Genomic DNA, 26605 nt, shown 5'->3' with positions numbered 1-26605 from the left:
AACAGGTGAGCGGCGGCTTCTCTTTCCCGCCCTCTCGCCCCGCCTCCTGCTTGGCTTGCCCCCAAGGCGTTGCCATGGGGACCAAGCGGCCACAGCTGGCCTGTGGCGTTGCCGCCTGCCTGGTCGCTTTTGCGGACCTGGTGGCGGCGACAGTGGGAGCTCATGGAGCTTTCGGTTAACGACGTCGACAGGACCAAGAAGCGGTGTGGTCTGGGCCGTTGCAAGCATTTCTTTTGGTTGGGCGTCGCCTTCGACACGGTGGGCGCGACCGTGATGTTCACCGGGGTCTTCGCCGATCTGCTCTTCTACGACCTGTTGCTTTACCTGGGTTCCATCATCATCTTCCTCAGCCTCCTCTGGTGGGTTTTCTGGTACAGCGGTAACATCGAACTGTCTTCTGAAGAACCCTTGAACAGGCCCTACCACCTGCCTTCCGCCACCACGCTGGAAGTCCTGAGCCAGACCATCAGCAACCGTTTCTCTTTAAACATGGGCAGCGTTTCCAACACCTTTATGCGGATGCGGCCGCGGCGGCGGCACCGCCAGAGGTTCCTGCAAGGGAGTGCTCTGGATATGACCGTCACGGGCCAGGTCGAAAACCAGCTAGACCAGGACAAAGACGGGATGGAAGGTGCCAAGGAGAGCGGCGACGCTCAGGACTTTGGCAGCGAGGATCTCCCCAAACCTGAAGCTGTCAAAAGTTTAAAGGGAGTTTGCTCCTTGGGCCCCAATGCGGGTCCCCTAGGCACTGACGCTAGTCTCCCAAGGTTTGTTAAAGGACCATGGACCCATCTGGTGCAGCCATTCACTCCATCTCCTCTGGACCAGCCTCTCACTCCAGCCATCCTGGCTTTTAAGAGCCTGCCCATAGTCCCCGAGGCCTCTGCTAGCCAGCCTCTGCCTATTCTGAACTCTGAGACCCAGCCTGTAGTTTCCTTGGCCTCTATGAGCCAGCCCCCTGCAGTTACTCTTGCCTCTGTGAGCCAGCCTGCTGCCCCCTTGGCCTCTGCTAGCCAGCCTCTACCTATTCTGACTTCTAAGAGCCAGCCTGTAGCTTCCTTGGCTTCTACTACTCAGCTTCCGGTCCTCTTCGCCTCTGAGAGCCTGCCTGCTGTCCCTTTGTCCTCTACAAGTCAGCCTCTGACCATCCTTACCTCTCAGAGCCACCTCCTGGTGCCTGTGGCTTCACAGAGCCACCCCCGGGTACCTGTGGCTTCACAGAGCCACCTCCTGGTGCCTGTGGCTTCACAGAGCCAGCTCCAGAATCTTGCTCAGGCCTGTCAAACTCAGCCACCACCTCTTCAGGCTTCCCAATCCCAGGGTCTGGCCACCCAGGTCTCTCTGCTCCAGCTGCTGCCCACCCAGTCTTTTCAGACCCAACCTGTGGACCTTCAGGCGGCCCAGGCTATCCAGGACTTTCAGGCCATGTATCACACCCAACAGACCTCCCAGAGCAGCTCTTTAGTCCAGAGGATTGGACCAAGCCAGTCTCCATCTGCCCAGGAGTTTCACAGAGAGCCAGTTGCTTTTGAGACCCCACCACCAGCGGGCCAGGAGCTAAGTCAGAACCCCCCTGACACTGCATCCCTGCTCCCTGAGTCCCCAGCTGCTCAAGCCCAGCAGTCAGTGCCCCCCGGCAGGGCGCCCACCCCCGTCCCGGAGAGGAGGAGTCGCTCTCTCTAGCACAGAACCAGACCCCAGCCCTCCGAGTGGCCCTAAGGCCTCCACCAAGTAAGTGACTTTGGAGGAATACCTGCAGTATTCCTTAACTGTTGCCGGGTCCATGTTCTGGTGGTTTCCTCAACCCCCTCTCTTCAAAAACATTAAGTTACTGGAGGTGAAGTGGCCTCTTCCTTCAGGGATTAGATCATTTGAACTTTGGTAGATTTTTGAAACCTAGTGCTCTGAGTGGATGAGTTACTGTTAAGGTTTTATGGCTCTCCCAGCCTGATGCTTTATTTCGACTTGGTGTGGAGAGGGTGTTAATTACCTTCCTTCAGGGCCTCTAAGGTGGGGGGACTCTGCAGTGTTTCTGAAACAAGATGATTTTAGGTGGTACAGGGACACAGCACAAATAGCAGTGAGCCTTCCAGTGGGAAAGTTATTCCCTTTTCAATTCTTTTTTCAATCTTTCTGATTATATCAAGGAGAATGCCCTTAGTTTGGGGTTAGTGATCTCTAACACCTCTGTAACACTTTGGTAGGCAACACCTGCACCCACCTAGAATTTAATACCATTTGTGTTAACAAAGTTATTTCAGTGGATAACTTCTATTCATGCCCAGTAATACTGGTTTCTCTATTTATTGATACAATAGTGATGGTTCTTTTTTGAAATCCACTTATTTAAGTAAAAAATACTTTACATGAGTCAATGTAAAGGTAAAAATTAATTGTAGAGTGAAACTTGGAAAGATTCTGAAATTTGGAAAACATTTGGTTATTTGTACTAAATCGTATGCACTTTCTATTAAATCCCAAGACCCTTTATTCTGACCTATTGGATGAATTTTGTGGTTAAAGTTATTGAGGAGGAAGTTCACTTAACTCCCAAACCCTTGGCAATTGGAATGGTAGAAAAGATCATGTGAAGGTCAAAATTGGTGACCCTGCTTCTCAGGGGGTTAAGTGCTGAGTGTCAATATCCTGGTCTTTCTCTCTAATCCTGTTGATAAGTTATTTGGGGGGGCAGGGAGGAAGAGTATGGGGGGCAGAGCAATACTTTGAAATTATGTTAATGCTCCTTGTTTAAATGCTACCAACATATTCAAGAAGGTGTTTATCCTAATTTCATATTGGTTGGTTTCATTTCCAGCGTGAGATACAACTGAATATTAGGTGGAAGTCAAACTCTTTATTTCCTTATGATTTTCTCCAATTCGCCTTTAAGAGAATGTGTAACACTCTCTAGGTATATAAACACATATATATTCTATAGATAATCATAGGGGCAAAGTATTTTAGCTCTTGATTTTGTACAATTTGGACACGTGGATTCTAAAATGAAATACATTCAGTGTTTTATGTTTATCTCTTTAAAAATTTTTTAAGAGCAAAACACTGACAAACCATAATAATTCCAGAAGTTAAAGATTTAGTATTATTGAAAAAGATCATTTTTTCCCATTAATTCTTTCAAGTAATTCATATGATCGAAATAATTCTCCATGTAATTCTTAAAGGAGCACTTACTAAGTGCCAGGAATAATGGTAAATGCATATAAACATGAAAGGATGCAGACCTTGCCATCAGAAAGTTTAGAGACCCTGTTCTCTAAAGAGGAGAAAATTTTAGACAAGGAAGGAGAAGGGGTAGGCTGGTGTCTACCTGATAATTTTTAGTGGAATAATTATTTTTGACAGGAAGAGCCATGCAGTGCCTTTCAAATAATTAATTCACTGACCCGGCATTTACTGAATTTCTAGCAAGTGCCAGGCATTCCATTAGGCATTGGGGATTCAGAGAGAAGGTGCCCCTGCTCTCCAAGTGCTCACTGTTCATCAAGGCAGACAGATCTAGGAATAACTAACACAGTGAGCTGTAACATGAGTCTACTCACAGTCTTCCAGAATACAGGGTGAGGAATTTTTCAATTGGATCCTAAAGTAGGTGTCTATTGGTTGAGGAAGATGAGAAGAACATTCCATGCATGGGGGAAAATCATCAATAGAAAGGCTCAGAGGTTTAACAGTCAGTCCATGGCTTGCTGGCAACACATTTGGGAAAGGATAATCCGATGCTGGAGTCAAGAGTGCTTGGGGTTGGGTGTGAGGAAGTGGGAAACCTTTGAAGGCTTTTTAAGAAGGGTACTTGTGTTCATAATTCTACCTGTGGGCTCTGTTCTAAAGTAATGGCAGGTGGCCAATAATTAGAGAATAATTGCTAAGTTCTCTGCCAGTTAGTTCTAAGGGGAAAACAGTCCTCTTAGATGTTACAACAGTTTCTAATTAAAGTGTAGGGGACTTCCCTGGTGACGCAGTAATTAAGAATCCACCTGCCAATGCAGGGGACACGGGTTCGAGCCCTGGTCCGGGAAGATCCTACATGCCACGGAGCAACTAAGCCCGTGCGCCTGTGCTCTAGAGCCTGTGAGCCACAACTACTGAGCCCGCATGCCACAACTACTGAAGCCTGCACGCCACAACTACTGAAGCCCACACGCCTAGAGCCTGTGCTCCACAAGAGAAGCCACCGCAATGAGAAGCCCACGCACTGCAACAAAGAGTAGCCCCCGCTCGCCGCAAGTAGAGAAAGGCCGCCTGAAGCAACGAAGACCCAGCACAGCCATAAATAAATAAATTAATTAATTAATTAAAAAATAAAGTGTAGGCTCCATGGGTATTCATCCCGGAAAACACTGTCAGGTGTTTATTTACTTGTACATAACATTTTTTTTGCTACAAAGATTGTTGCCAGGCCGTTTCCAGATTCTTGGATGTTACCACCATAGAAATGATATTGTTTCCACAAGACCCTTAGGCAAGCAGAGGTTTTTATTCAAAGAGGTAGCATGTGCACAAAGGAGAGGGCGGAAAACTACAACAGCAAGAAAACAAAGCAAAACAAAACTTCCAGCTCCTAGAGTAGAAGGGGCGAGTTGCTTTTATAACAAAAGGGAGGGTTCGTCTCATGGATCACTGATAATTTCCAGAAATCATCCAACTTCTTTGATCATCAGCAGGTGGCCCCATGATGGCTATAAGGAATAGGGAGTTGTTTCTGTGAGGGTGTAGAAATGCATGAGAATTTTCTGCAAAAACGCACAGGAACAGATAAGGTTAGTCTCTGGGACTCAGACGCCCGGGGCCTTTGTTTTTTAGCTTACAAGGCCTGTTTTTGCCCAAGGCCGTTACCCTGGTCCTTTTCCGAAATGGCTGTGCTCTTGTCTTCCTGTCTCAAGATGACGTCAGGTAGAATGACACCATTTTGTTGCATTTCTCTGTACTGACGGTAGGATAAGTACCTATCTAAAATGGAGGTTGACAAATTTTTTTCTATAAAGGCCCAGATGGTAAATATTTTAGGCTCTGTGGGCCAAAAGGCAAGATCCAGACTATTACGTGGCTGCTTATATAACAAGAGAGTAACTACTCCCGCCCCACCCCACCCCCTTTTGCTGGGGGATGGGCTGTATAGCGGCTTTGACTCCAGTTGCACGGCTGGAGTCATCCACCTGACCAAGAGCAACTGGCCCGAGGCAGAGGGAGACCAGCCTGCCTGGCCAGGTTCGCAGCCAACAGAGTGTATTTCACTCTGCCCCAGTGACACCCAGGCCCGAGGCCATCATCCTCTCCTCTCAGTGAACCTGGCTGTCTCATCTTTGTCTGCTGGCCTGAGGAGAGCTGATTTGCCCAGTCCCTGACTCCCAGGTTGAGATTCCACCGTTGGACGCCTGCCATCTGCCGTAACGTTCAGGCCCTGAGGAGACGGCAGGCCAGACAGGCAGGCACAGGGAGCTCTGGGGAGAGCAGGAGTGGAAACCGATCCCCGGGGTTTAGTCCTGGAGGCTCCCAGCCATAGACCACAGCAATGTAAAAGCACGGAGTGGGGAGAGGTGCTGCTGGCATCTAGTGGGTGGAGGCCAGAGAGGCCGCCCAACACCCTATAGTGCTCAGGCCAGCCCCTCACAGCACAGAATTATCCCGCCCCAAACATCGTCAGTGTGAAGTTGAGAAACCCTGATCTAGACTAATAAAAATTTGCGCTATAGTTCATTAGGCACGTAAAAAAAAAAACCACTTTATTTTGATCCTCAGATGACGCATTACCTCTTAAATAGTAATGGTATCTTCTCCACTTGACCATGAGGATCTCATTCATCTTTGTTTTGTTCATCTTTGTATTCCCATTTTGTATAATTCTGAATCAACACACACATATGGGGCATTTATTAATAATAATAGCTAACATTTATTGGGTGTTCATAATACACTACCCACTGTGCTTAAGTAACTTACAGGCTTTATCTCATTCGTCACAACCATCAGAGATAAGGCACCATTATTATCTCCACTTCAAGGAAGGGAGATTTGTTATTGGAAGGTTATGTAATTCTTTTCAATGTCACATAAATGGAGGAGCTGGAATTGATGTGTAATTGATGTATAATTTGTTATAAGGTGTATATTATAAGCTTTCCTTCCAAGCGATAGTTATTAAAGAACTTTTTTCTTAAGCCTATTAGTCATAACTTGGGCTGTAATACCCCAGATCAGTCTAGGGTTATTTCTCTGTTGAAAGCTTTATTTCCAGAGAGAGAATGCAAATCAACAACTCTTTCATTTTTTGGTTCCTCTCTATGTTTGTAAGTCTCATCTCAAATAAAATTGCTTTTTTCTTTCCAGAGCTCACCAATGTTCCTACAGATTTAAGTGCCAAGTTTATAAAAGCACAAATACTTACCTTAATCTCGATTTGGAAACCTCCATCTGGAGCCCTGGCCTGTCTCAGCACTGCAGACTTGACCAGCTGCCTCCACCAAGTCTGTGCTGCAGAGTGGGGAGAATTTTCCAGCCCCAGACAGTATAGATGTTTATTGCCAGAATTTGAAGCCATAATAAACTATGCTGTTCCAAATGAACTTCATTTTAAAAGAAGTTGGTTTTTAAAATAGACTTCTCTTGTGAAAACATTCCAGCATTCTAAGCGGAAAATCATGTCTCACATACTCTGGGTGAATGTGTCAGTACAAATCCCACAGAAACGGACATTGAAAATTGCAGCTCCTTGTATTTAAGGATGCTTTGTGACCTCGTTAAGCTATCAGAAAGGTTAATACAATCAGGGTATTATAACATGTTACAGTTTATTTATATGTTCATTTGATTTAAGCAATATGAGTTTCCCTTTTTCCCAAGGATTTAAAACCTGCTGATTTGATTGCATATTTTAATGATAATCAAACAAAATTCATTTGGGACTGCTCTCCTCTTATGTTCTTTCTTTGTATCCGTGAATTGTTTATGCAAGAATGGTCTAATATAGGGATAGTTTGCTTTTAAATTTTCCAATTATAGGCAAAAGTACATTTTTAGGTGGTATGGTACTTTGGATCAAAACTTCCAAAAATTTAGTTGCTTTTATATTTCTTCCCCTTTTCTGCCCTATGCGTCATTATTTCTATGTTTATAATTTTTAAAAATTAACTCAAGTTGGAAGACTTCATGCATTGCAGATACTTGGAAAAAAGAATAAGGGAAGGACATTATGCTAAGTGAAATAAGCCAGTTTCAACAAGATATATACGGTATGAGTCCACCTATGTGAGATTTCTCATATCAGAGAACCAAATTCAAAGAAACAGAAAGTAGAATGGTGGTTGCCAGAAGCTGGGGAGAGTGGGGAACCAGTAGTTGTTTAATGGGTACAGAGTTTCAGATGAAAAGAGTTCTGGAGGTTGGCTGTACAACAATGTCAATGCACTTAACACTACTGAACTGTACACTTAAAAATGGTTAAGGTGGTAAATTTTATGTGTATTTTACCACAATTTTTAAAAAAGAATAATTGGATTAAACCAGCAATTTATAAACTATATGACATTTATCAATTTATTTTTAAGTAATAATATATGCAACAGTTGAGCTTCTGTATATAAAATGAACCAGGTAAGCACAGCTGTTTTAATAACACAAGAACTATAGTTAGGAACTCAGAGAAAAATCAACTTTAACGTAGTACAGAACAAGCGACCAGGTAAGTGCAAAGGACATTGTTGGGGGGTGTGCCCACACGCACGTTTCAGGAACCTACAGAAGAGCCTTTTATCTTGCAGTAGCTAATCAATATTTGTATGGTTGGATTTTATCTTGGGTAAATAGAGGTGGTTCTCAAGAACTGTGATTAGTGAACCTCAGGTGCTGCCACAATGCCAGGAAGCAGATAGTCACCTTGAAAGAAAGATAGAAACAACTTTAATCATCTTAGTAAATACAGATGTTTATGTATTTTAAAAACACAAGGTCCCCAAATGACCGGCTGCCTGGAGCAGAGCTGCCCACCAGCCTGGACTCCACACAGGCCTCCACATGAAGGAAAAATAAATCTCGTTATTCTTAAAAAATAAATACATAAATCAACCAATAAATATAAAATAAAAACACTGTCTGGTTTATTTTTCCCCCATTTCAAAAGAAATGTTTTTATACTACTCAGCCATAAAAAAGAATGAAATTTTGCCATTTGCAACAACATGGATGGACTTGGAGGGTATTGTGCTAAGTGAAATAAGTCAGACAAAGACAAATACTGTATGATATCACTTATATGTGGAATCTAAAACATGTAACGAACTAGTGAATATAACAAAAAAGAAACAGACCCACAGATACAGAAAACAAATTAGTGGTTACCAGAGGGGAGAAGGAAGGAGGGAGGAGCAAGATGGGAGTAGGGGATTAAGAGGTACAAACTATTATGTATAAAATAATCTACAGGGGACTTCCCTAGTGGCACAGCAGATGGGACTCCACGCTCCCAATGCAGGGGGTCTGGGTTCGATCCCTAGTCAGGGAACTAGATCCCACATGCATAGCGCAACTAAGAGTTTGCGAGCCGCAACTAAGGAGCCTGCCTGCTGCAGCTAAGACCCGGTGCAACCAAATAAATAAATAATTGTTCAATAAAATAAATAAAATAAGCTACAAGGAAATATACAACACAGGGAATATAGCCAATATTTTATAACAACTTTAAATGAATTATAACCTTTAAAAATTGTGAATCACTATATTGTACACCTGTAACTTATATAGTATTGTACATCAACTATACTTCAATTAAAAACGTGATATAAAAAAATAAATATATAGGATGAACACATTTTTAAAGTTTAAATCTTTGGGTAATATATTTCCATATTACAAAATCCAACAAGCATAAAACAGCACAGAGTAAAGTCTCTCTATAATCCTCAGCACAGTGCTACTAATAGACATTAAAAATGTTATTAGGACTTCCCTGATGGTGCAGTGGTTAAGAATCCACCTGCAAATGCAGGGGACATGGGTCGAGCCCTGGTCTGGGAAGATCCCACATGTCGTGGAGCAACGAAGCCCATGTGCCACAACAACTGACCCTGCGGTCTAGAGCCCACGAGCCACAACTACTGAGCCCATGTGCCACAACTACTGAAGCCCATATGTCTAGAGCCTGTGCTCCACAACGAGAAGCCACTGCAGTGAGAAGTCCGCACACTGAAACAAAGAGTAGGCCCCACTAGCTGCAATTAGAGAAAGCCCACATGCAGCAACGAAGACCCAACACAGCCAAAAAGTAATAAATAAATAAATTTATATATTTTAAAAAATGTTATTAGTTTCTTGTAAATCCATTCATTCAAATACATATATACAATACATTCATTATATAACATTCATTTATATATATAACGTGCTAATACTGTACCTTCTAGTGTTTTTTTTCAAAAATTTTTTTAACATCTTTATTGGAGTATAATTGCTTTACAATGGTGTGTTAGTTTCTGCTTCATAACAAAATGAATCAGTTTTATATATACATATGTTCCCATATCTCTTCCCGCTTGCGTCTCCCTCCCTCCAACCCTCCCTATCCCACCCCTCCAGGCGGTCTCAAAGCACCAAGCTGATCTCCCTGTGCTATGCGGCTGCTTCCCACTAGCTATCTACCTTACGTTTGGTAGTGTATATATGTCCATGCCTCTCTCTCGCTTTGTCACAGTTTACCCTTCCCCCTCCCCATATCCTCAAGTCCATTCTCCAGTGTGTGACTTTATTCCTGTTTTACCCCTAGGTTCTTCATGACATTTTTTTTTCTTAAATTCCATGTATATGTGTTAGCATACGGTATTTGTCTCACTCTTTCTGACTTACTTCACTCTGTATGACAGACTCTAGGTCCATCCACCTCACTACAAATATCTCAATTTCGTTTCTTTTTATGGCTGAGTAATATTCCATTGTATACATGTGCCACATCTTCTTTATCCATTCATCCGATGATGGACACTTAGGTTGTTTCCATCTCCGGGCTATTGTAAATAGAGCTGCAATGAACAGTTTGGTACATGACTCTTTTTGAATTATGGTTTTCTCAGGGTATATGCCCAGTAGTGGGATTGCTGGGTCATATGGTAGTTCTATTTGTAGTTTTTTAAGGAACCTCCATACTGTTCTCCATAGTGGCTGTACCAATTTACATTCCCACCAACAATGCAAGAGGGTTCCCTTTTCTCCACACCCTCTCCAGCATTTATTGTTTGTAGATTTTTTGATGATGGCCATTCTGACTGGTGTGAGGTGATACTTCATTGTAGTTCTGATTTGCATTTCTCTAATGATCAGTGATGTTGAGCATCCTTTCATGTGTTTGTTGGCAATCTGTATATCTTCTTTGGAGAAATGTCTATTTAAATCTTCTGCCCATATTTGGATTGGGTTGTTGGTTTTTTGATATTGAGCTGCATGAGCTACTTGTAAATTTTGGAGATTAAACCTTTGTCAGTTGCTTCGTTTGCAAATATTTTCTCCCATTCTGTCTGAGGGTTGTCTTTTCGTCTTATTTATGGTTTCCTTTGCTGTGCAAAAGCTTTTTAGTTTCATTAGGTCTCATTTGTTTATTTTTGTTTTTATTTCCATTTCTCTAGGAGGTGGGACAAAAAGGATCTTGCTGTGATTTATGTCATAGAGTGATCTGTCTATGTTTTCCTCTAAGAGTTTTATAGTGTTTGGCCTTACATTTAGGTCTTTAATCCATTTTGAGCTTATTTTTTTGTATAGTGTTAGGGAGTGCTCTAATTTCGTTCTATTTTTGTGTATGGTGTTAGGGAGTGCTCTAATTTCATTCTTTTACATGTAGCTGTCCAGTTTTCCCAGCACCACTTATTGAAGAGGCTGTCCTTTCTCCATTGTGTATTCTTGCCTCCTTTATCAAAAATAAGGTGACCATATATGTGTGGGTTTATCTCTGGGCTTTCTATCCTATTCCATTGATATATATTTCTGTTCTTGTGCCAGTACCATACTGTCTTGATTACTGTAGCTTTGTAGTATAGTCTGAAGTCAGGGATCCTGATTCCTCCAGCTCTGTTTTTCTTTCTCAAGATTGCTTTGGCTATTCAGGGTCTTTTGTGTTTCCATACAAATTGTGAAATTTTTTGCTCTAGTTCAGTGAAAAATGCCGTTGGTACCTTGATAGGGATTGCACTGCATCTGTAGATTGCTTTGGATAGTATAATCATTTTCACAATGTTGATTCTTCCAATCCAAGAACATGGTATATCTCTCCATCTGTTTCTATCATCTTTAATTTCTTTCATCAGTGTCTTTAGTTTTCTGCATACAGGTCTTTTGTCTCCTTAGGTAGGTTTATTCCTAGGTATTTTATTCTTTTTGTTGCAATGGTAAAAGGGAGTGTTTCCTTAATTTCTCTTTCAGACTTTTCATCATTAGTGTATAGGAATGCAAGAGATTTCTGTGCATTAATTTTGTATCCTGCTACTTTACCAGATTCATTGATTAGCACTAGCAGTTTTCTGGTAGCATCTTTAGGATTCTCTATGTATAGTATCATGTCATCTGCAAACAGGGACAGCTTTACTTCTTTTCTGATTTGGATTCCTTTTATTTCTTTTTCTTCTCTGATTGCTGTGGCTAAAACTTCCAAAACTATGTTGAATAATAGTGGTGAGAGTGGACAACCTTGTCTTGTTTTTGATCTTAGTGGAAATGGTTTCAGTTTTTCACCATTAAGGACAATTTTGGCTGTGGGTTTCTCATATATGGCCTGTATTATGTTGAGGTAAGTTCCCTCTATGCCTACTTTCTGGAGAGTTTTTATCATAAATGGGTGCTGAATCTTGTCAAAAGTTTTTTCTGCATCTATTGAGGTGATCATATGGTTTTTCTCCTTCAGTTTGTTAATATGGTTTATCACATTGATTGAATTGCGTATATTGAAGAATCCTTGCATTCCTGGGATAAACCCCACTTGGTCATGGTGTGTGATCCTTTTAATGTGCTGTTGGATTCTGTTTGCTAGTATTTTGTTGAGGATTATTGCATCTATGTTCAGCAGTGATATTGGTCTGTAGTTTTCTTTCTTTGTGACATCTTTGTCTGGTTTTGGTATCAGGGTGATGGTGGCCTCGTAGAATGAGTTTGGGAGTGTTCCTCCCTCTGCTATATTTTGGAAGAGTTTGAGAAGGATACGTGTTAGCTCTTCTCTAAATGTTTGATAGAATTCGCCTGTGAAGCCATCTGGTACTGGGCTTTTGTTTGTTGGAAGATTTTTAATCACAGTCTCAATTTCAGTGCTTGTGATTGGTCTGTTTATATTTTCTATTTCTTCCTGGTTCAGTCTCGGAAGGTTGTGCTTTTCTAAGAATGTGTCCATTTCTTCCAGGTTGTCCATTTTATTGGCATAGAGTTGCTTGTAGTAGTCTCTCATGATCCTTTGTATTTCTTCAGTGTCAGTTGTTACTCTCCTTTTTCATTTCTAATTCTGTTGATTTGAGTCTTCCCCCTTTTTTTCTGGATGAGTCTGGCTAATAGTTTATCAATTCTGTTTATCTTCTCAAAGAACCAGCTTTTAGTTTTATTGATCTTTGCTACTGTTTCCTTCATTTCTTTTTCATTTATTTCTTATCTGATATTTTTGATTTCTTTCCTTCTGCTAACTTTGGGGTTTTTTGGTTATTCTTTCTCTAATTGCTTTAGGTGTAAGGTTAGGTTTTTTATTTGAGGTGTTTGAGATGTTTCTTGAGGTGGGCTTGTACTGCTATAAACTTCCCTCTTTGAACTGCTTTTGCTGCATCCCACTGGTTTCGGGTCATCGTGTTTTCATTGTCATATGTCCCCTCCCCCTTTTAAAGTTTCTCTTAAGATGCAAGAGGGAAAAGATATGGGAACATATGTATATGTATAACTGATTCACTTTGTTATAAAGCAGAAACTAACACACCATTGTAAAGCAATTATACTCCAATAAAGATGTAAAAATAAATAAATAAATAAATAAATAAATAAAGTTTCTCTTAAGTTGTTAATATGCAAGTTAAATCTGACTTTACAGGTTTGTAAACTCCTTGATGGCTAAAATACTCTCTCTCTTTTGTTTCTCCCACAGGTCATATAATATACACTGAAGTATTTTGGACTTAGTTTTATTCTTCTAATAATTAAGGTCATACTTGACATCATCCTGAAAAAGAATCAATGTGTGTTCTATTCAACACCATTCTAAGCATTTCATTTAATGTCTCTGGCATAGTCAAAACTCAGTTGTGAGAAGGCTAGAGATAGTGACAGTGAAAAACAAAATAGCATTGTTCAAAGAGTCTTATTTTTACCTTTGGTCTTACCCAAGACTTCTAAAACTGGAGTTACTAAAAAGTGATTAAATTGTTTTATTTTTTATTTAGTACATACTAAGTGCCAGATACTATACGAGGCACAAGGATGATTCAGTCTCTGCAGAAGTCATTTCCTTTCTCTCTGTTTTCAATGTTGTACAGCAAGAAATTAAGGGCTGAGTAGTCCATAACTAGATAATCAAGCCCAAAATAATCAGGCATTGGCTGCGGTTTTTAGTTTAAAAAGCCATAAGAAACAAACTATAAGTAATAGGATGCAAAATATTTAAGGTGTTACTGCTGGGCAATTTATGAATTATTTTCTTCTTTTCTACAATAAATCCATCTCTCTATCTCACAGGTCAGTTTTCAGCTGACTGCAACTACATTTCTCATGTTTACATGAAAATAAATGGGCAAATACTACTGTCATTTAATTAAAACCCACTCTGTAGTGCTCACTGTGCCATACTCTGTGGTTTGTGCTTTACACGCTCTAATCTGATCCTTACAATAGCCCTAAAATAACTGAAAAAAATTGTTATCCCCATTTTATAGATAAGGTAACTGAAGTTCTGAGAACATTTAGGCAGTTGCCCAAAGTAATAGAGTAAATGACAAATCTGGGGTTTGATTCCTATTCTTTGTGACTCAGCTCTAAAGGGTGAAACTCCATCAGTAAAACCCATGAAACAGTTTTTTAATTTTAAAATTAATATTGTTAATGTGATTATTTACCCATCCCCCATGTTCTATGAGTTAATATACTTCATTAAATTAAATAAGCATGGAAGACTATATGCCTTTTAGTCACCTGCACAAAAATAAGGAAAGAAAACTGCATTTTGACAAGTGCCAAATACCATAAATTATATTAGAGTATAATTATAGACTGTATGTAGTATAAGGCTTCCAATATTACAGTCTGCAAAACTAATGTGAATTCCCCACCATGTTAAGATCTCTCATAGTTTGACTCTGCTAGACAAAATGGCACAAGGGTCATTACTTATGATTAACAAAGTGATGCAGAACTTTGTTGTAAAAGTCGAAAGGGGCTGTAATTAGGAGATTAACTTATTTATGCAGTAATCTGGTTTGATCAGCCTGAGAAAGGGTACTTCTCTAGTTCTTGTTTCTGAACGGAGTGAGCTGAAAGTTTAACCCTGTGAGCTAGGTCAAGGTGTACAGCTCTAGAGCCTGATGCTCTTTCTGCGGTGCCACTCTTTCTCCTCAACGTGCTTTTATATCACACAGTATGTATTTACCACACGAGTTTAATAAACAGGGAATGGATCATACAGCAAAATATAGTTCTAAGTCTTTCTTTATCCTCTGTTATATAAGTAAATTTTTAGTTAAATGATTTAGTGTAACTGAGCAGGACCCTGTGGAACCTTCCCGGGACAGATGACCCCGCCACAACCTCCATCCTCCACCTGCCTCATGTTTGTAGAAAAACTTTAGCCTCCTAGGCCTTCCCCCAGTTCCAAAGAATAAATTTAATCTGAGAAATGAGAAAATGCAGAGGAAAATAGGCAAGCAAGACAAAATAATAGTTTTGCTATTAAACAAAGTCAAGGACATTTAGTACCTCCTCAAGGACTATAGATAATATCCTGAGCCATATCCTTTGAACTGTTTTGCAGATACTGGAACCCCCACAAGGTAGAAGAAGTTAACTGTATACTGCCCACAAGCACATAGACCCCAGGCCAGTTGGAACCAGAAGGCCTAGCTGACCAAAGATTTATGGCTCAGATAATGTTCCAACCACAAGTGAGACATGATGGCTACTTCTGTGTGATCAAGACAATCATCTCTGAAAATAGAAGATTGCCCCCTCCCCAGAATGTAGCCCTTTCCTCTTTTCCCTGTGTAATCGCCAAGCAAAACCTGGGGAGTAGGGATTTGGTTCTTTGGGACATGACTCCACCTTCTCCCCAGGATTGCTGGCTTCCTCAATAAAGCCATCTTTCCTTTTCACCCAACACTTGCCTCTCGGTATTGGATTCCTGAGTGATGATCAGGTGAACCTGAGTTCAGTAACATTAGTATGGAGAAATTTTTCCAGTACCATTATCAGATTATATCATGGTGAATTGCTGTTAAATAATATATTACTTCTTCTGAAATTTAACATCCACTTAGCTTAGATCTCTGTACTTTGTGTCTTGCTTTGCAAAAGGCTAATATAATTTGAATATAAAGAAGGAAAAGGAATGAGTATTTGTATTACAAAAGGATCCCTGGACAATTATTCATTTATTTCAGGATTCCAATTTTGGCTGTTTTCTCAGTGGATTCTCTTCTTCTCACCCACCACCACCCTCCTCCAAATGACTGTTACCTCAACCCTGAACTGACTGAAATCCTAAATGATATCCCATTTTCTATTCTTGCCATGGGGTCTTGCACACACTTTTCTTCCTACCTTCAAAGCACTGTCCCCTCACAGTCTCCTGACCCCTTCACCCTTAGTGATTTTTTTTTTTGGCCACGCCACATGCGAGATCTTAGTTTCCCAACAGGGGACTGAACCCGTGCTCCCTGCAGTGGAAGCGTAAAGTCTTAACCACTGGATCATCAGGGAATACCCGCTTAGTGCTTTTTAAATTTCAACTCAATAATCACTTTCTCAAGGAAACTTCCCAGAACTCCCTAAAGATATAAATTATGCACATTATAGAACCCCACAGCACTATGTATTCTCCTGTAAAGGAATTAATAGGTTTGTAAGTGTGATCAATGATACATTTGATCAATGTCTGTTTCTCTCACTAGTTGGCAAACCCCATGAGGCAAGGACCATTACTGCTGTTGTTGTTGTTAGCTGACCACAGACTTCCAGTGCCTAGCACAGGGCCTGGTACCTAGGTGTTCAATAAATATTTGTTGAATAGATGAATATAGATATTAACTACTATTAGACTGAAAGTCTGTCAGAAAAGATAAAGTTGAGGTTTGGTAGTTCCTTCCAACCAAAGATCAATTAGAAAGACAGATAAAACAAAGTTCTGAAATTATGCAAATAAAACAATAGAAAATGTTATTGATTCATAACTTAAGTCAGATGCAGTTGTCTTCTAAGGAATTTAGGGAAGAAATTAAGGCACTTTTCTCTGTAGCATCCTTCTGGTAAAACTCTGAAAAACATTCCAACTAGGCGTTAAATAGCATGAAGCTCTTGCGCATTACCACCATTTCCCAACAGAATAAAATGGTAATATTTTTTAATATCCTCCAAGAATATTAAAGGCAAAATTGAAAATTTTATGACTGTTTACAATATAATTTTGTATACTGTTTTACCTTTTTTTCTCTAGTTGTTTCTTATATATTTTGTGTCTTCAACTGGACTAAAAGTTCACTAAGGCCCTGCTTCATACCAGTGGTTCTTAATTTTGGCAATATTGTCTCCCAGGGGCATTTGACATGTCTGGAGACTTTTGCTTTTCATAATGGGGAGGAGGGGAATGCTACTATCACCTAGTGGGTGGAGACCAGAGATACTGCTAAACATCCTACAATGCGCAGGACAGTCTCCTCCCCTCATAAAGCATTATCTGGACCAAAATATCAATAGTGCCAAGGTTGACAAACTCTGCTTTATACTTCTCTGGGAAAAGGAAGGCTCTAAATTAATGGTCTTAGGATATATTTATACTATTATTTAATAATGTATTAAATACATTATATTGTATGTAATTATCTATTATAATTAGATAGCAATACAATTTATATGTATTTTTATTATATATAATTACATATATTGTGTGTAAATATACTTTAATTAGTAAACATATATACATTATTAATTAATATACATTAACTATATGTATTAAAGATACACAGGGACTTCCCTGGTGGGCCAGTGGCAAAGAATCCGCCTTACAATGCAAGGGATGCAGGTTTGATCCCTGGTCAGGGAACTAAGATCCCACATGCTGCGGGGCAACTAAGCCCATGCGCCACAACTACTGAGCTCACGTGCCTTAACTAGAGAGCCCGCTTGCTGCAAACTACAGAGCCCATGTGCCCTGGAGCCCGCGCCACAACTAGAGAAGAGAAACCCCACATGCCACAACTAGAGAGAAGCCCACACGCTGCATCAAAAGATCTCTCATGCCTCAACGAAGATCCTGCGTGCTGCAACTAAGACCCGACGCAGCCAAAATAAATAAAATAAATAAATAAGTAATAAAGATATATAGTTGAGATCTTGCATTAAGGAATGGCGTTTTTGTAAAGATAAGTGACATAAAATAATTGTTGACTGTTTTTGGAAAGGGAAAAGGGACAAATGTGATATCTATTATTGGCTTTGCTATTTAGAAATTGTTCATTTGAATCATCCCTGCCATATAGTGATTTGAAAAACATTTCTGGAGCATTAATAGTGACATTCTCATCTACAGCAAAGGTACAATATGACCTCACCTCTCAAGATTGGGTTAGAGGAGGGCGCCTGACTCAAATTTGGCCAGTGAAAAATTATTTTCCGGTGCTTTAAGATATCCTGTATCCTTAGAACAAATTCTCCTTTTTTGCTTAAACTAGCTTGAGAAAGTTTCTGTTACTTTCAAGCCAAGAGGCTTTAACCAAGAGAACTACTCTAGGGATGACTGTAAAATTCATCTCTAGGGGAACACTGCTCTTTTGAAAAACAGTTTAATGGGTCTTCTGGGTATATGAAAGTAAAATTTCATTCTGGAGTGAAGAAGCTCAGAAAAATTATGAACGGCTGTAATGCACAGTAATGTAAAGGGATGACTTCTTTGTGAGCAAGGCTGCATCTTTTCAGGAGCATGTTAATTCTTGTTTGCTTGTTGTTGTTGAAGGAGAGGTCTTTATTATTATTTTTTTTTTATTAGAGTTGGAGACAAAAAGAGATCAGAGTCTGGGAAAGGCAAGATTGGATAAAGGAGGCTTTTCCCTGGCCAGCTGAGTTGGCCCATGGAACAGAGTGAGTAGAGGATCCCCAATGAAGAAACATGACCAAGGAACTCCAATAGTAGATTATACTATCTAGTTTTAGGATTTTTCTTGCACTGTGCTCAGGTTTCACTGAAAAAACATTTTAACTTAGAAGTCTTGTCTTAACTGTGCTTTGTGGGAATAAGGAAGGAGTTGTGCTCAAGCTTAAGGACAAGGTATTGCTGGCAGTGTGTAGTGGCACAACCACTTTGGAAAGCTCTTTTTTCCTTTTATTTTTTACTGAAGTATACTTGATTTACAACGTTGTGTTACTGCTGTACAGCAAAGTGACTCAGTTATATTGATACATATATATACATTCTTTTTTTAAAGAGTATTTTTTAAAAATACTTATTTATTTATTATTTATTTATTTTGGCTGTGCCGGCTCTTAGTTGCGGCATGTGGGATCTTTAGTTGCGGCATGCGGTCTTCTTAGTAGCAACACGTGGACTCTTAGGTGCGGCATGCATGCAGGATCTAGTTCCCCGACCAGGAGTCAAACCTGGGGCCCCTGCATTGGGAGTGCCGAGTCCTACCCACTGGACCACGAGGGAAGTCCCTATATACGTTCTTTTTCATATTCTTTTCCATTATTTATTTTTAAATTTATTAAATTTATTTATTTTTGGCTGCACTGGGTTTTTGTTGCTGCGCGTGGTCTTTCTCTAGTTGCGGCGAGCGGGGTCTACTCTTCGTTGTGGTGCATGGGCTTCTCATTGCGGTGGCTTCTCTTGTTGCAGAGCACCAGCTCTAGGTAAGCGGGCTCAGTAGTTGTGGCTCTGGGGCTCTAGAGCGCAGGCTCAGTAGTTGTGGCGCATGGACTTAGCTGCTCCACATCATGTGGGATCTTCCCAGACCCGGACTTGAACCTGTGTCCCCTGCATTGGCAGGAGGATTCTTAACCACTGCGCCACCAGGGAAGCCCTCCATTATGTTTTATCAGAGGATACTGAATACAGTTCCCTGTGCTATAAAGTAGGACCTTGTTGTTTACCCATTCTATATATACCAGTTTGCATCTGCTAATCCCAAACTCCCATGGAAAGCTCTTTGACTGTGTCTTGTATACCCCCCAAGCCAGCAATTCTACCCTAGAAAAATTCTTGCACATGTGAATCAGGAGACTATTATAAGAATATTCATAGCAATGTACATAACAGTGGGAGGGAGTGCGGAAAGAAAAAATCTAAATGTTGGAGATAAGAAAATGGATTTATAAATCATGGTATGTTCATATAATAGAACACTACAAAGCAGGGAAAACACAATTACATACAACAGGGATGGATTCTAGAAGCATAATGTTGATTGAAAAGAAGCAGCAGCATAATACAGCATGGAAGTAATTTTATCATTGAAAGATAAGTGAAAATAAACAGTATATTGTTTGGGAATATATATGGTAATTACATAAAGAAAAGTTGAAATGATTTTTAAAAAATCAGGATAGTGATTACCTTGAGAGGAAGCAGGGAGAAGGTGGGATATGGAAGGAGCACACAGGAAGAATCAATAATACAGGTTGTTTCATAAGTTGGGTGTACATTCACAGGTGTTCACTTTACTATGTTTGATAACTTACATTAATATATATTCTTTTTTACATATCAGACTTTCTAAAAATGAAAGAATAAAGTAATTGTCAAATTGCTTGACAGTACAGAGTTAAACTTCTACTGGCTGAGAGTGCAAAGAATTGTTTTGTTTTGTTTTTTAAGCTCTGGAGGTGGAGGGGTAAAGATTCCCACTTAAACAGCTGTCTTGAACATCTTTGTGAGCTAGGGCGTAATTTCCTCTGTTTTGGGGACATGAATGATTTCTGCCCAGCATTCCGCAGGAACTCTAAAGCAGTGAGCGAAGAAATGGTGAGACCATATGGAGACAGCAGAAGGACAGTTACACTGTTGCAAAAACAGAACAGTGCTTTATATTCAACAAGTTGCTGTAGCTGGTTTACGTCCTTTTTATATAGTTCTATACAGTTTCCAAAGGTTGCAACATTTTCCCTTCTTAGAAACTGAGGGGAGGGACACTCCCTTTTCCCCTCTGCCTCCTTCCCACCCACCTGCTTTGGCACCTGTTGTTCCCTATGCTTGGAAGACCCTTCCCTGCTTTGTTGGTCGGCCGACTCGGTACCTCCTTTAAAATTTTAAGTTTAAGGGCTAATGCCTTTTGGAAACTGTCTTCTCTCACTCTCTGATTTCTCATCCCAGCATCATCACAGCTCTGAGATTTCTGGGTAACTCTCTTCATGAAACCTGCTTCCGGGAGGGTAAGATTAGCTTACCCAAGCTAATCTGCGAGGATAGCGCAGTGGGGACGGAGAAGCGGGTTCCTGGGTCAAGCCGACTTGTTCAAACCCCGACCCACCTATGTCTCTGCGGGTTTGGATTAATCACAGGGCTTCGGGTTCTTCAGTTTGATTGAGGAAGGCTTTGACTCCAAAAAGTTAATACTCGACATACCCAGCCACCGCTTAGCACCTCCCGGTGTCCTCGCCCTTTCTCCCGGAGCCTCAGGGCTGGACCGAATCATCCTACAAACGTCTCCAGTCTTAATACTGGAGGTGGCCTCATCGCCGCACCTCGCTGGGCGGAGAAAGTCCTCCAAGCGGAATGAGGGGCCTGATGCAGGGGGCCGAAGAGACCGCCTTGGCGGCACTCTAGCCCGCCGAGGTCACTCAGCTCTCCCCACGTGGGGTTCCTGATTGGCTGAAGGCCGTCGCTCGCACACTCGTTTTCCGGGATGGAGGCGGTCCTAGAAGGAGCACGACTTCCGGCGTAAGGTGTAGTCGTCGCGTGTCCGGTCAGATGGCGGCACCGTTGCTTCACACGCGGTTTCCCGGAGATGCCGCCGCTTCGGCAGCTGCAGTCAAGACGCTGGCCGCGTCGAGGACCGGGTAAGAACCAAGGACGCTTCCTTCTGCGCGTCTGGGACCAAAGCCCAGGACCGGGATTAGGGGAGAGGAGCTGAAGAGTCTGGGACAGAGCTAACGGAGTGGGGTGGGAGCAGAGGGAAGAGGGTCACTTCATGTCCTCAAGAGTGAGTCCATGCCCCTTAGATGGGTAATAAAAGTGGGAGAGGGGATGGAAAAATGAACCTATTCGCTGTTCCATAGTCCCTCCTTTCTCCCCACTGGTTCCCTTATAGCATCCCAGGCCTGGGTAATGCATTCTGTTCCTTTACTCTTTCCTCCTGCTTCTTCGACTAGCTTTGGAAAGAGGTCCCTGGGCTATTTGGGTTATTAGCCAAATGCTGCCACTGACGGAAAATTGCGTCTTACGTTTTGCTTGTTTTTTTAAAATTTGTTTTGACACACGTTTGTTTAACAGTGTTTATATCTAGCTCAGCTTTTAAAGCCCCTAACGCCCGTAAAACACTTCGGGGTTTAACTTTGAGAGTCCTTAGCAGGATGCTATGTTTTTTCACTAATCTCTGTTTAAAAGAAGCAAACTTTGCGGAACACTTGGCATAATATCACTCATTTTATATATATATATATGTATATATACATATATACATATATATATATATATATATGTATATATATATATATGCAGGCCCAGCGGCCATGGCTCACGGGCCCAGCCGCCCCGCGGTATGTGGGATCTTCCCCTACCAGGGCACGAACCCGTGTCCCCTGCATCAGCAGGCGGACTCTCAACCACTGCGCCACCAGGGAAGCCCGTATAATATATTTTTTTTAAGTGCCTACTTTTGGCGTTAGGCATGGGGGACAGTATATCAAAAGAGACAGTGTCCCTGGTCTCAACAGACCTTCAGTCTAAGGAGGGAAAGACAGTAGATAAGTAAACGATGATTTCAGATAGAGGTAACTGCTGTGAAGAAATAAAACAGTGTGATGGTAGGGGAGAGGGAGAGGATGGGTACTTTCGATTTCTGATGGGGAAGGTCTCTGACATTTGAGCTTCAACTTGAATGAAGACAAGGGTCCAACCACGTACACATCTGGAGAGTGTTTCTGACAGAGGGAATAATAAGTAAAATGGGAATCTGCTTGGCAGGTTTGAAGAACAGAAAGGACCCTGGCTGCAGTACAGTAAGTGGTTAGAGGTGAGGTCAGAGAGGTAGGCAGGGGCCAGATTAATGTAGGACCTTGAAGACGATAAAGAGTAGGAAACCTTTGGAGAATTTAAGCAAGAGAGTAGAGTAGCATGATCTGTCTTAAGTTTTTGAAAGATCATTAGATCACTGAATGAAGAGTGGATTGCTGGGGGACTCAAGTGGAAGGAGGGAGGCCAATTAGGAGACTTTAGCAGTAGTCCCACTGAATGATGTTGTTTCAATAAGTGTTGGCTGTTATAGCTTTTATTTTTCCCTGTCATGCACTTAATGGCTTGATAATCTTGGTTCTATAGGCTTTCAGATATGCTTGCACTAGAAAATGATTTCTTCAATTCTCCCCCAAGAAAAACTGTTCGGTTTGGTGGAACTGTGACAGAAGTGTTGCTGAAGTACAGAAAGGTAAGAGGTGATAATGTGAGGTTGGTGGGTTTTTTTCCCAGCTTTATTGAAATATAATTGATATATTGAGGTTTGATTTTTGCTAGTCAGAATACAATTATAGCTGTTATACTAAAAACCAGTAGATAAATAAAATGGATTTTAGATATCAATATTGAAATCAAATAAATTTAACAACAGCACGGTGCTGTCAGTTCAAAATTAGAGTAGTAACCCCTTTACTGAGGTTTCACATCTTCAAGTGCTTTATTTACCTAGTGTCTTTTAAAATCTTTAGCAAGTAGTAGAATAAAAAACCATTAGATCAAAGCATTTTATTTCTTTTTTTAAAAATAAATTTATTTATTTTATTTATTTATTTTTGACTGTGTCAGGTCTTTGTTGCTGTGCATGGGTTTTCTCTAGTTGCGGCGAGCGGGGGCTATTCTTCATTGCAGTATGTGGGCTTCTCATTGTGGTGGCTTCTCGTTGCAGAGCACGGCTCTAGGTGCGCGAGCTTCAGTAGTTGTGGCACGTGGGCTCAGTAGTTGTGGCTCGCGGGCTCTAGAGTGCAGGCTCAGTAGTTGTGGCACACAACTATGTTGCGGCTTAGTTGCTCCTCTGCATGTGGGATCTTCCCAGACCAGGGATTGAACCTGTGTCCCCTGCATTGGCAGGTGGATGCCTAACCACTGCGCCACCAGGGAAGTCCCACATTTTATTTCTTAAGGAATTACCAAAGCATTGCTTTGGGACAATAAACCAGCTCTATTAATGGGGATTTTTTTTTTTTTGGCTTTGTTTTTGTGTTAGTTTAGAAGTGATTCTGCTGTATCTCAGCAATGGTGGGAAAATATGCATTACTGTCTATTTTTATATGTAACCTGCATTTATATCCATATATATGATTGGATAGTATCATGGAATATTGACTATCATATTCAAATGTCAGTACACAAGTATAGCTAAATATGAATGGCCTGTTGTCATTTTCTTATTTCTAACCCCCCTAGCTACACTAACATGAGTTTTAAAATTTTCGTAGTCAGGATTTTATAATCCGCAACTGATACGTGTATGTTACAATGTTCTTTTTGTAAAAGTTAAAAATCCTGCTGTTGATCTTTAACTGGAAACCCAAGCAAGGAAAAATTCATTTTTTTTTCCCCCCCTTCCTGTTAAGGGGGAAACAAATGACTTTGAGTTGTTGAAGAACCAGCTGTCAGATCCAGAGATAAAGGTAATTAATTTTGTGTTTGATTATTAGCAAAGTTGTTGCCACTTTGTAGAGACATTGGTTTGCACTTTTGGTCCTATTCCATTCTCTAGAACTTGCTCTATGATCCTTCTTTAATGGTTCTCAACCAGGGGCACTTTTGCCCCTGAAGTAATTTGGTGATGAACTGGAGACTTTTTTTGTTTTTTTTTTTTTTTTTTGCGGTACGTGGGCCTCTCACTATTGTGGCCTCTCCCGTTGCGGAGCACAGGCTCCGGACGCGCAGGCCCAGCAGCCATGGCCCACGGGCCCAGCCGCTCCGCGGCACGTGGGATTCTCCCGGACCGGGGCACGAACCCGCGTCCCCTGCATCAGCAGGCGGACTCTCAACCACTGCGCCACCAGGGAAGCCCATGGAGACAGTTTTGATTGCCACGACTGGGAGAAGTTGGAAGAGTGCTACTGTCATCTAGTGAGTGGATGATAGGGATGCTGCTAAACATCCTACAATACACGTGGCAGCCCTTCACAGCAGTGAATGATCTGGCCCCAAATGCCAGTAGTCCTGAGGTTGAGAAACCCTGCTTTAATTTTTCCTTTTTAGAACCTTTCTTCTATGCTGCATGCAACTCTCATGTCTCTCCAGTTCTAAAACAACAAAACAAAACAAAGAAACAACAAAAAATGACTTGTCTTTCAAACTACTACTCTTTCAGTGTTTTTGGAAATGGTTCAAGGTATATATACCTGTCATGTAGTAACAACTCAGTAAATGTTATTTCCCTTTTCTTCCTTTATTGCCCAGTTTTGGAAAGAATAGTCTGTTACTGTGGGCAGTGGTAGTTAAATTGCCTGGCATTAAAATCCCAACTCCATTGTTTCCCAGTGTGTGATATTGGGCATGTTGTTTAACCTCTTTGCCTCTGTTTTCCTCCTTGTAAAACCAGAGAAATGAGAGAAGTACTTTAAATGTAGCTGTTTTAAGAGGATCCAATGAGTTAATATACAAGAAGCATTTAGAACAGCCTCTGACTCAGAGGACTTTGTAATTGTTAGTTGTTGTTCCTGTTGACAGTCTGCATTTTCTCATTTCTCATTCATGTTTAAATCCACTGTTAAGTCCACTGCTGTATTTACTATGACAGAAGTTACCAGTGATTTCTTATGTGTTGATTTCAGTGGACTTCTTTTTTATTTTTTAAAGCCCCATAGTAATTCCTTGTAGCAGTTTATACAATTGACTACCCATTTCTTAAAACCTTTCCTTCAAGACTTCCCTGGCGGTCCAGTGGTTAAGACTTAGCGCTTCCACTGCAGAGGGTGCAGGTTTGATCCCTGGTTGGGGAACTGAGATCCCGCATGCTGCGTGGCGTGGCCAAAAAATAGAATAAAATGAAAAAACAAAAAACCCCTTTCCTTTGGTTTCTTTGATCTTCCTGTCTTCTTATCACTTATCTCTAATCATTTTCTTGACAGGTTCTTCTTAAATTTGGCATTGATTGGATTTCCAATCTTAACCCTTTCCTCACTTTACAGATTCATCCTGTGTGTTTTCCTTATGCCCTCATGGCTTTGAAATTTATCTGTGTCCTGATAACTTCCAGATTTGCATCTATAGCTCAGATTGCTCTTGTGGACTCCAGACCTGTTTCTTTCTTTCTTTTTTTTTAAATCTTAAAATTTTTATTTAATTTAATTTATTTTTTATCGAAGTATAGTTGAATTACAATGCTGTACAGATGTCTTAACTGCCAGCCCACAGGTGTTACAAGTGCCCTGAACTTAGCATTCTCTCTCTCCCAAACCCACATCTGCAGCTTTCTTTATGTGCTTAAATGATTTATTGCTTATCTCTGTCTCAGCCTAAGTCATCTCTAAAGCACATTCTAAACATGTCATTGCCCTACTTCATGCCCACTGAAGAATAAAGGACCAGCTTCTTAGCATGGTCTGCAACAAATTTTCAGTGTTCAGTCCCACTAGATACTTTATTTCTTAAATTTGCCATTTCTGTTCATCTTTAGGGCTTTGCATGTGCCTTTTTTTTTCTGGCTGTAAGAGGTCCTCTGTATCTACTTTGTTTGCTACCTATTTGAGCATGGGCTCTGGTTACATAGCCTCCCTCCCTTACTGGCTTTATGACTGAGGGCAAGTTACTGCATTTCAGTGCCTCAGTATCCCCAGCTATAAAATGGGAACCAATGGTAGTACCTATCTCATGGAGCGGTTGTAAGGATTAAACGAGTTAATATATGTTAAAGTCTTAGAATAATGCCTTGCACATAGTTAGTCTTATATTAGTGTTTATTATTATTATTACTGTAATTATAAAACTCCTACTCTTTGAGACCCAACTGCAATATCATCTTCGCCAATGAACTTTCTCAGGTTCTGTCTAAGCACATGGTTGTTCATTCAGTCCATACCCTACACTGCCAGCAGATCTTTCTAATTGTAAATTTGGCTTACAAGGACTTCACTGATTTGTCTGGCCCCTCTTTGCTCCCCAGATTTATCTGTTGGCTTGCTTGCTCACGATATAGTCCAGCCATACTGAACTACTTTTGGTTTTCTGAAGACATGCTTTTACCTCTGTAAAGTATAGAGCCCCCAA

At 41.0% G+C, this 26605-nt stretch overlaps 2 protein-coding genes and 1 long non-coding RNA gene across 10 annotated transcripts in view; 2 read left to right on the top strand and 1 right to left on the bottom strand.

The window, feature by feature from the left end:
- Window positions 1-15135, top strand: LOC141276482 (uncharacterized). 2 transcript variants are annotated; one of them, XM_073792286.1, is made up of 2 exons: window positions 1-1731; window positions 14981-15135. In XM_073792286.1, the coding sequence occupies exon 1, from the start codon at window positions 163-165 to the stop codon at window positions 1681-1683; it is 1521 nt and encodes a 506-aa protein (XP_073648387.1). In that variant the 5' UTR covers window positions 1-162; the 3' UTR covers window positions 1684-1731; window positions 14981-15135. The 2 variants fall into 2 exon arrangements, with proteins under 2 accessions (XP_073648387.1, XP_073648386.1); XM_073792285.1 differs by lacking the exon at window positions 14981-15135 and adding an exon at window positions 6346-6411.
- On the bottom strand, window positions 4161-21002 carry LOC141276483 (uncharacterized). Its single transcript, XR_012326101.1, has 3 exons — window positions 20682-21002; window positions 6404-7890; window positions 4161-5861 (listed from the first exon to the last, which is right to left on the bottom strand). It is a non-coding gene; the product is annotated as an uncharacterized lncRNA (long non-coding RNA).
- Window positions 21003-21065: 63 nt separating this feature from the next.
- RRN3 (RRN3 homolog, RNA polymerase I transcription factor) overlaps window positions 21066-26605 on the top strand; it is a 28428-nt gene continuing 22888 nt past the window's right edge. For 4 of the 7 annotated variants that reach the window (XR_002175074.3, XR_004522021.2, XM_004312240.4 and 1 more), the window contains exons 1-3: window positions 21066-21210; window positions 22691-22796; window positions 23959-24015. Coding sequence is in view for 5 of the 7 variants with exons in the window: in XM_004312240.4 (XP_004312288.1) it covers window positions 21122-21210; window positions 22691-22796; window positions 23959-24015 (252 nt within the window). In the remaining 2 variants the exon portion in view is untranslated. The remainder of the gene's footprint in view (window positions 21211-22690; window positions 22797-23958; window positions 24016-26605) is intronic. The other 3 variants (XM_019928661.3, XM_073792283.1, XM_073792284.1) reach the window with 3 other exon arrangements.

The sequence above is a fragment of the Tursiops truncatus genome, chromosome 15 (genome assembly GCF_011762595.2).
Source record: "Tursiops truncatus isolate mTurTru1 chromosome 15, mTurTru1.mat.Y, whole genome shotgun sequence".
NCBI lineage: Eukaryota > Metazoa > Chordata > Mammalia > Artiodactyla > Delphinidae > Tursiops > Tursiops truncatus.
The sequence above is the reverse complement of the archived record's forward strand: the minus strand, read 5'-3'. Positions and strand labels throughout refer to the sequence as shown.

Coding starts and splice junctions, on each gene's coding strand:
- LOC141276482 (XM_073792286.1), top strand. CDS start 163: ATGGAGCTTTCGGTTAACGACGTCGACAGGACCAAGAAGCGGTGTGGT.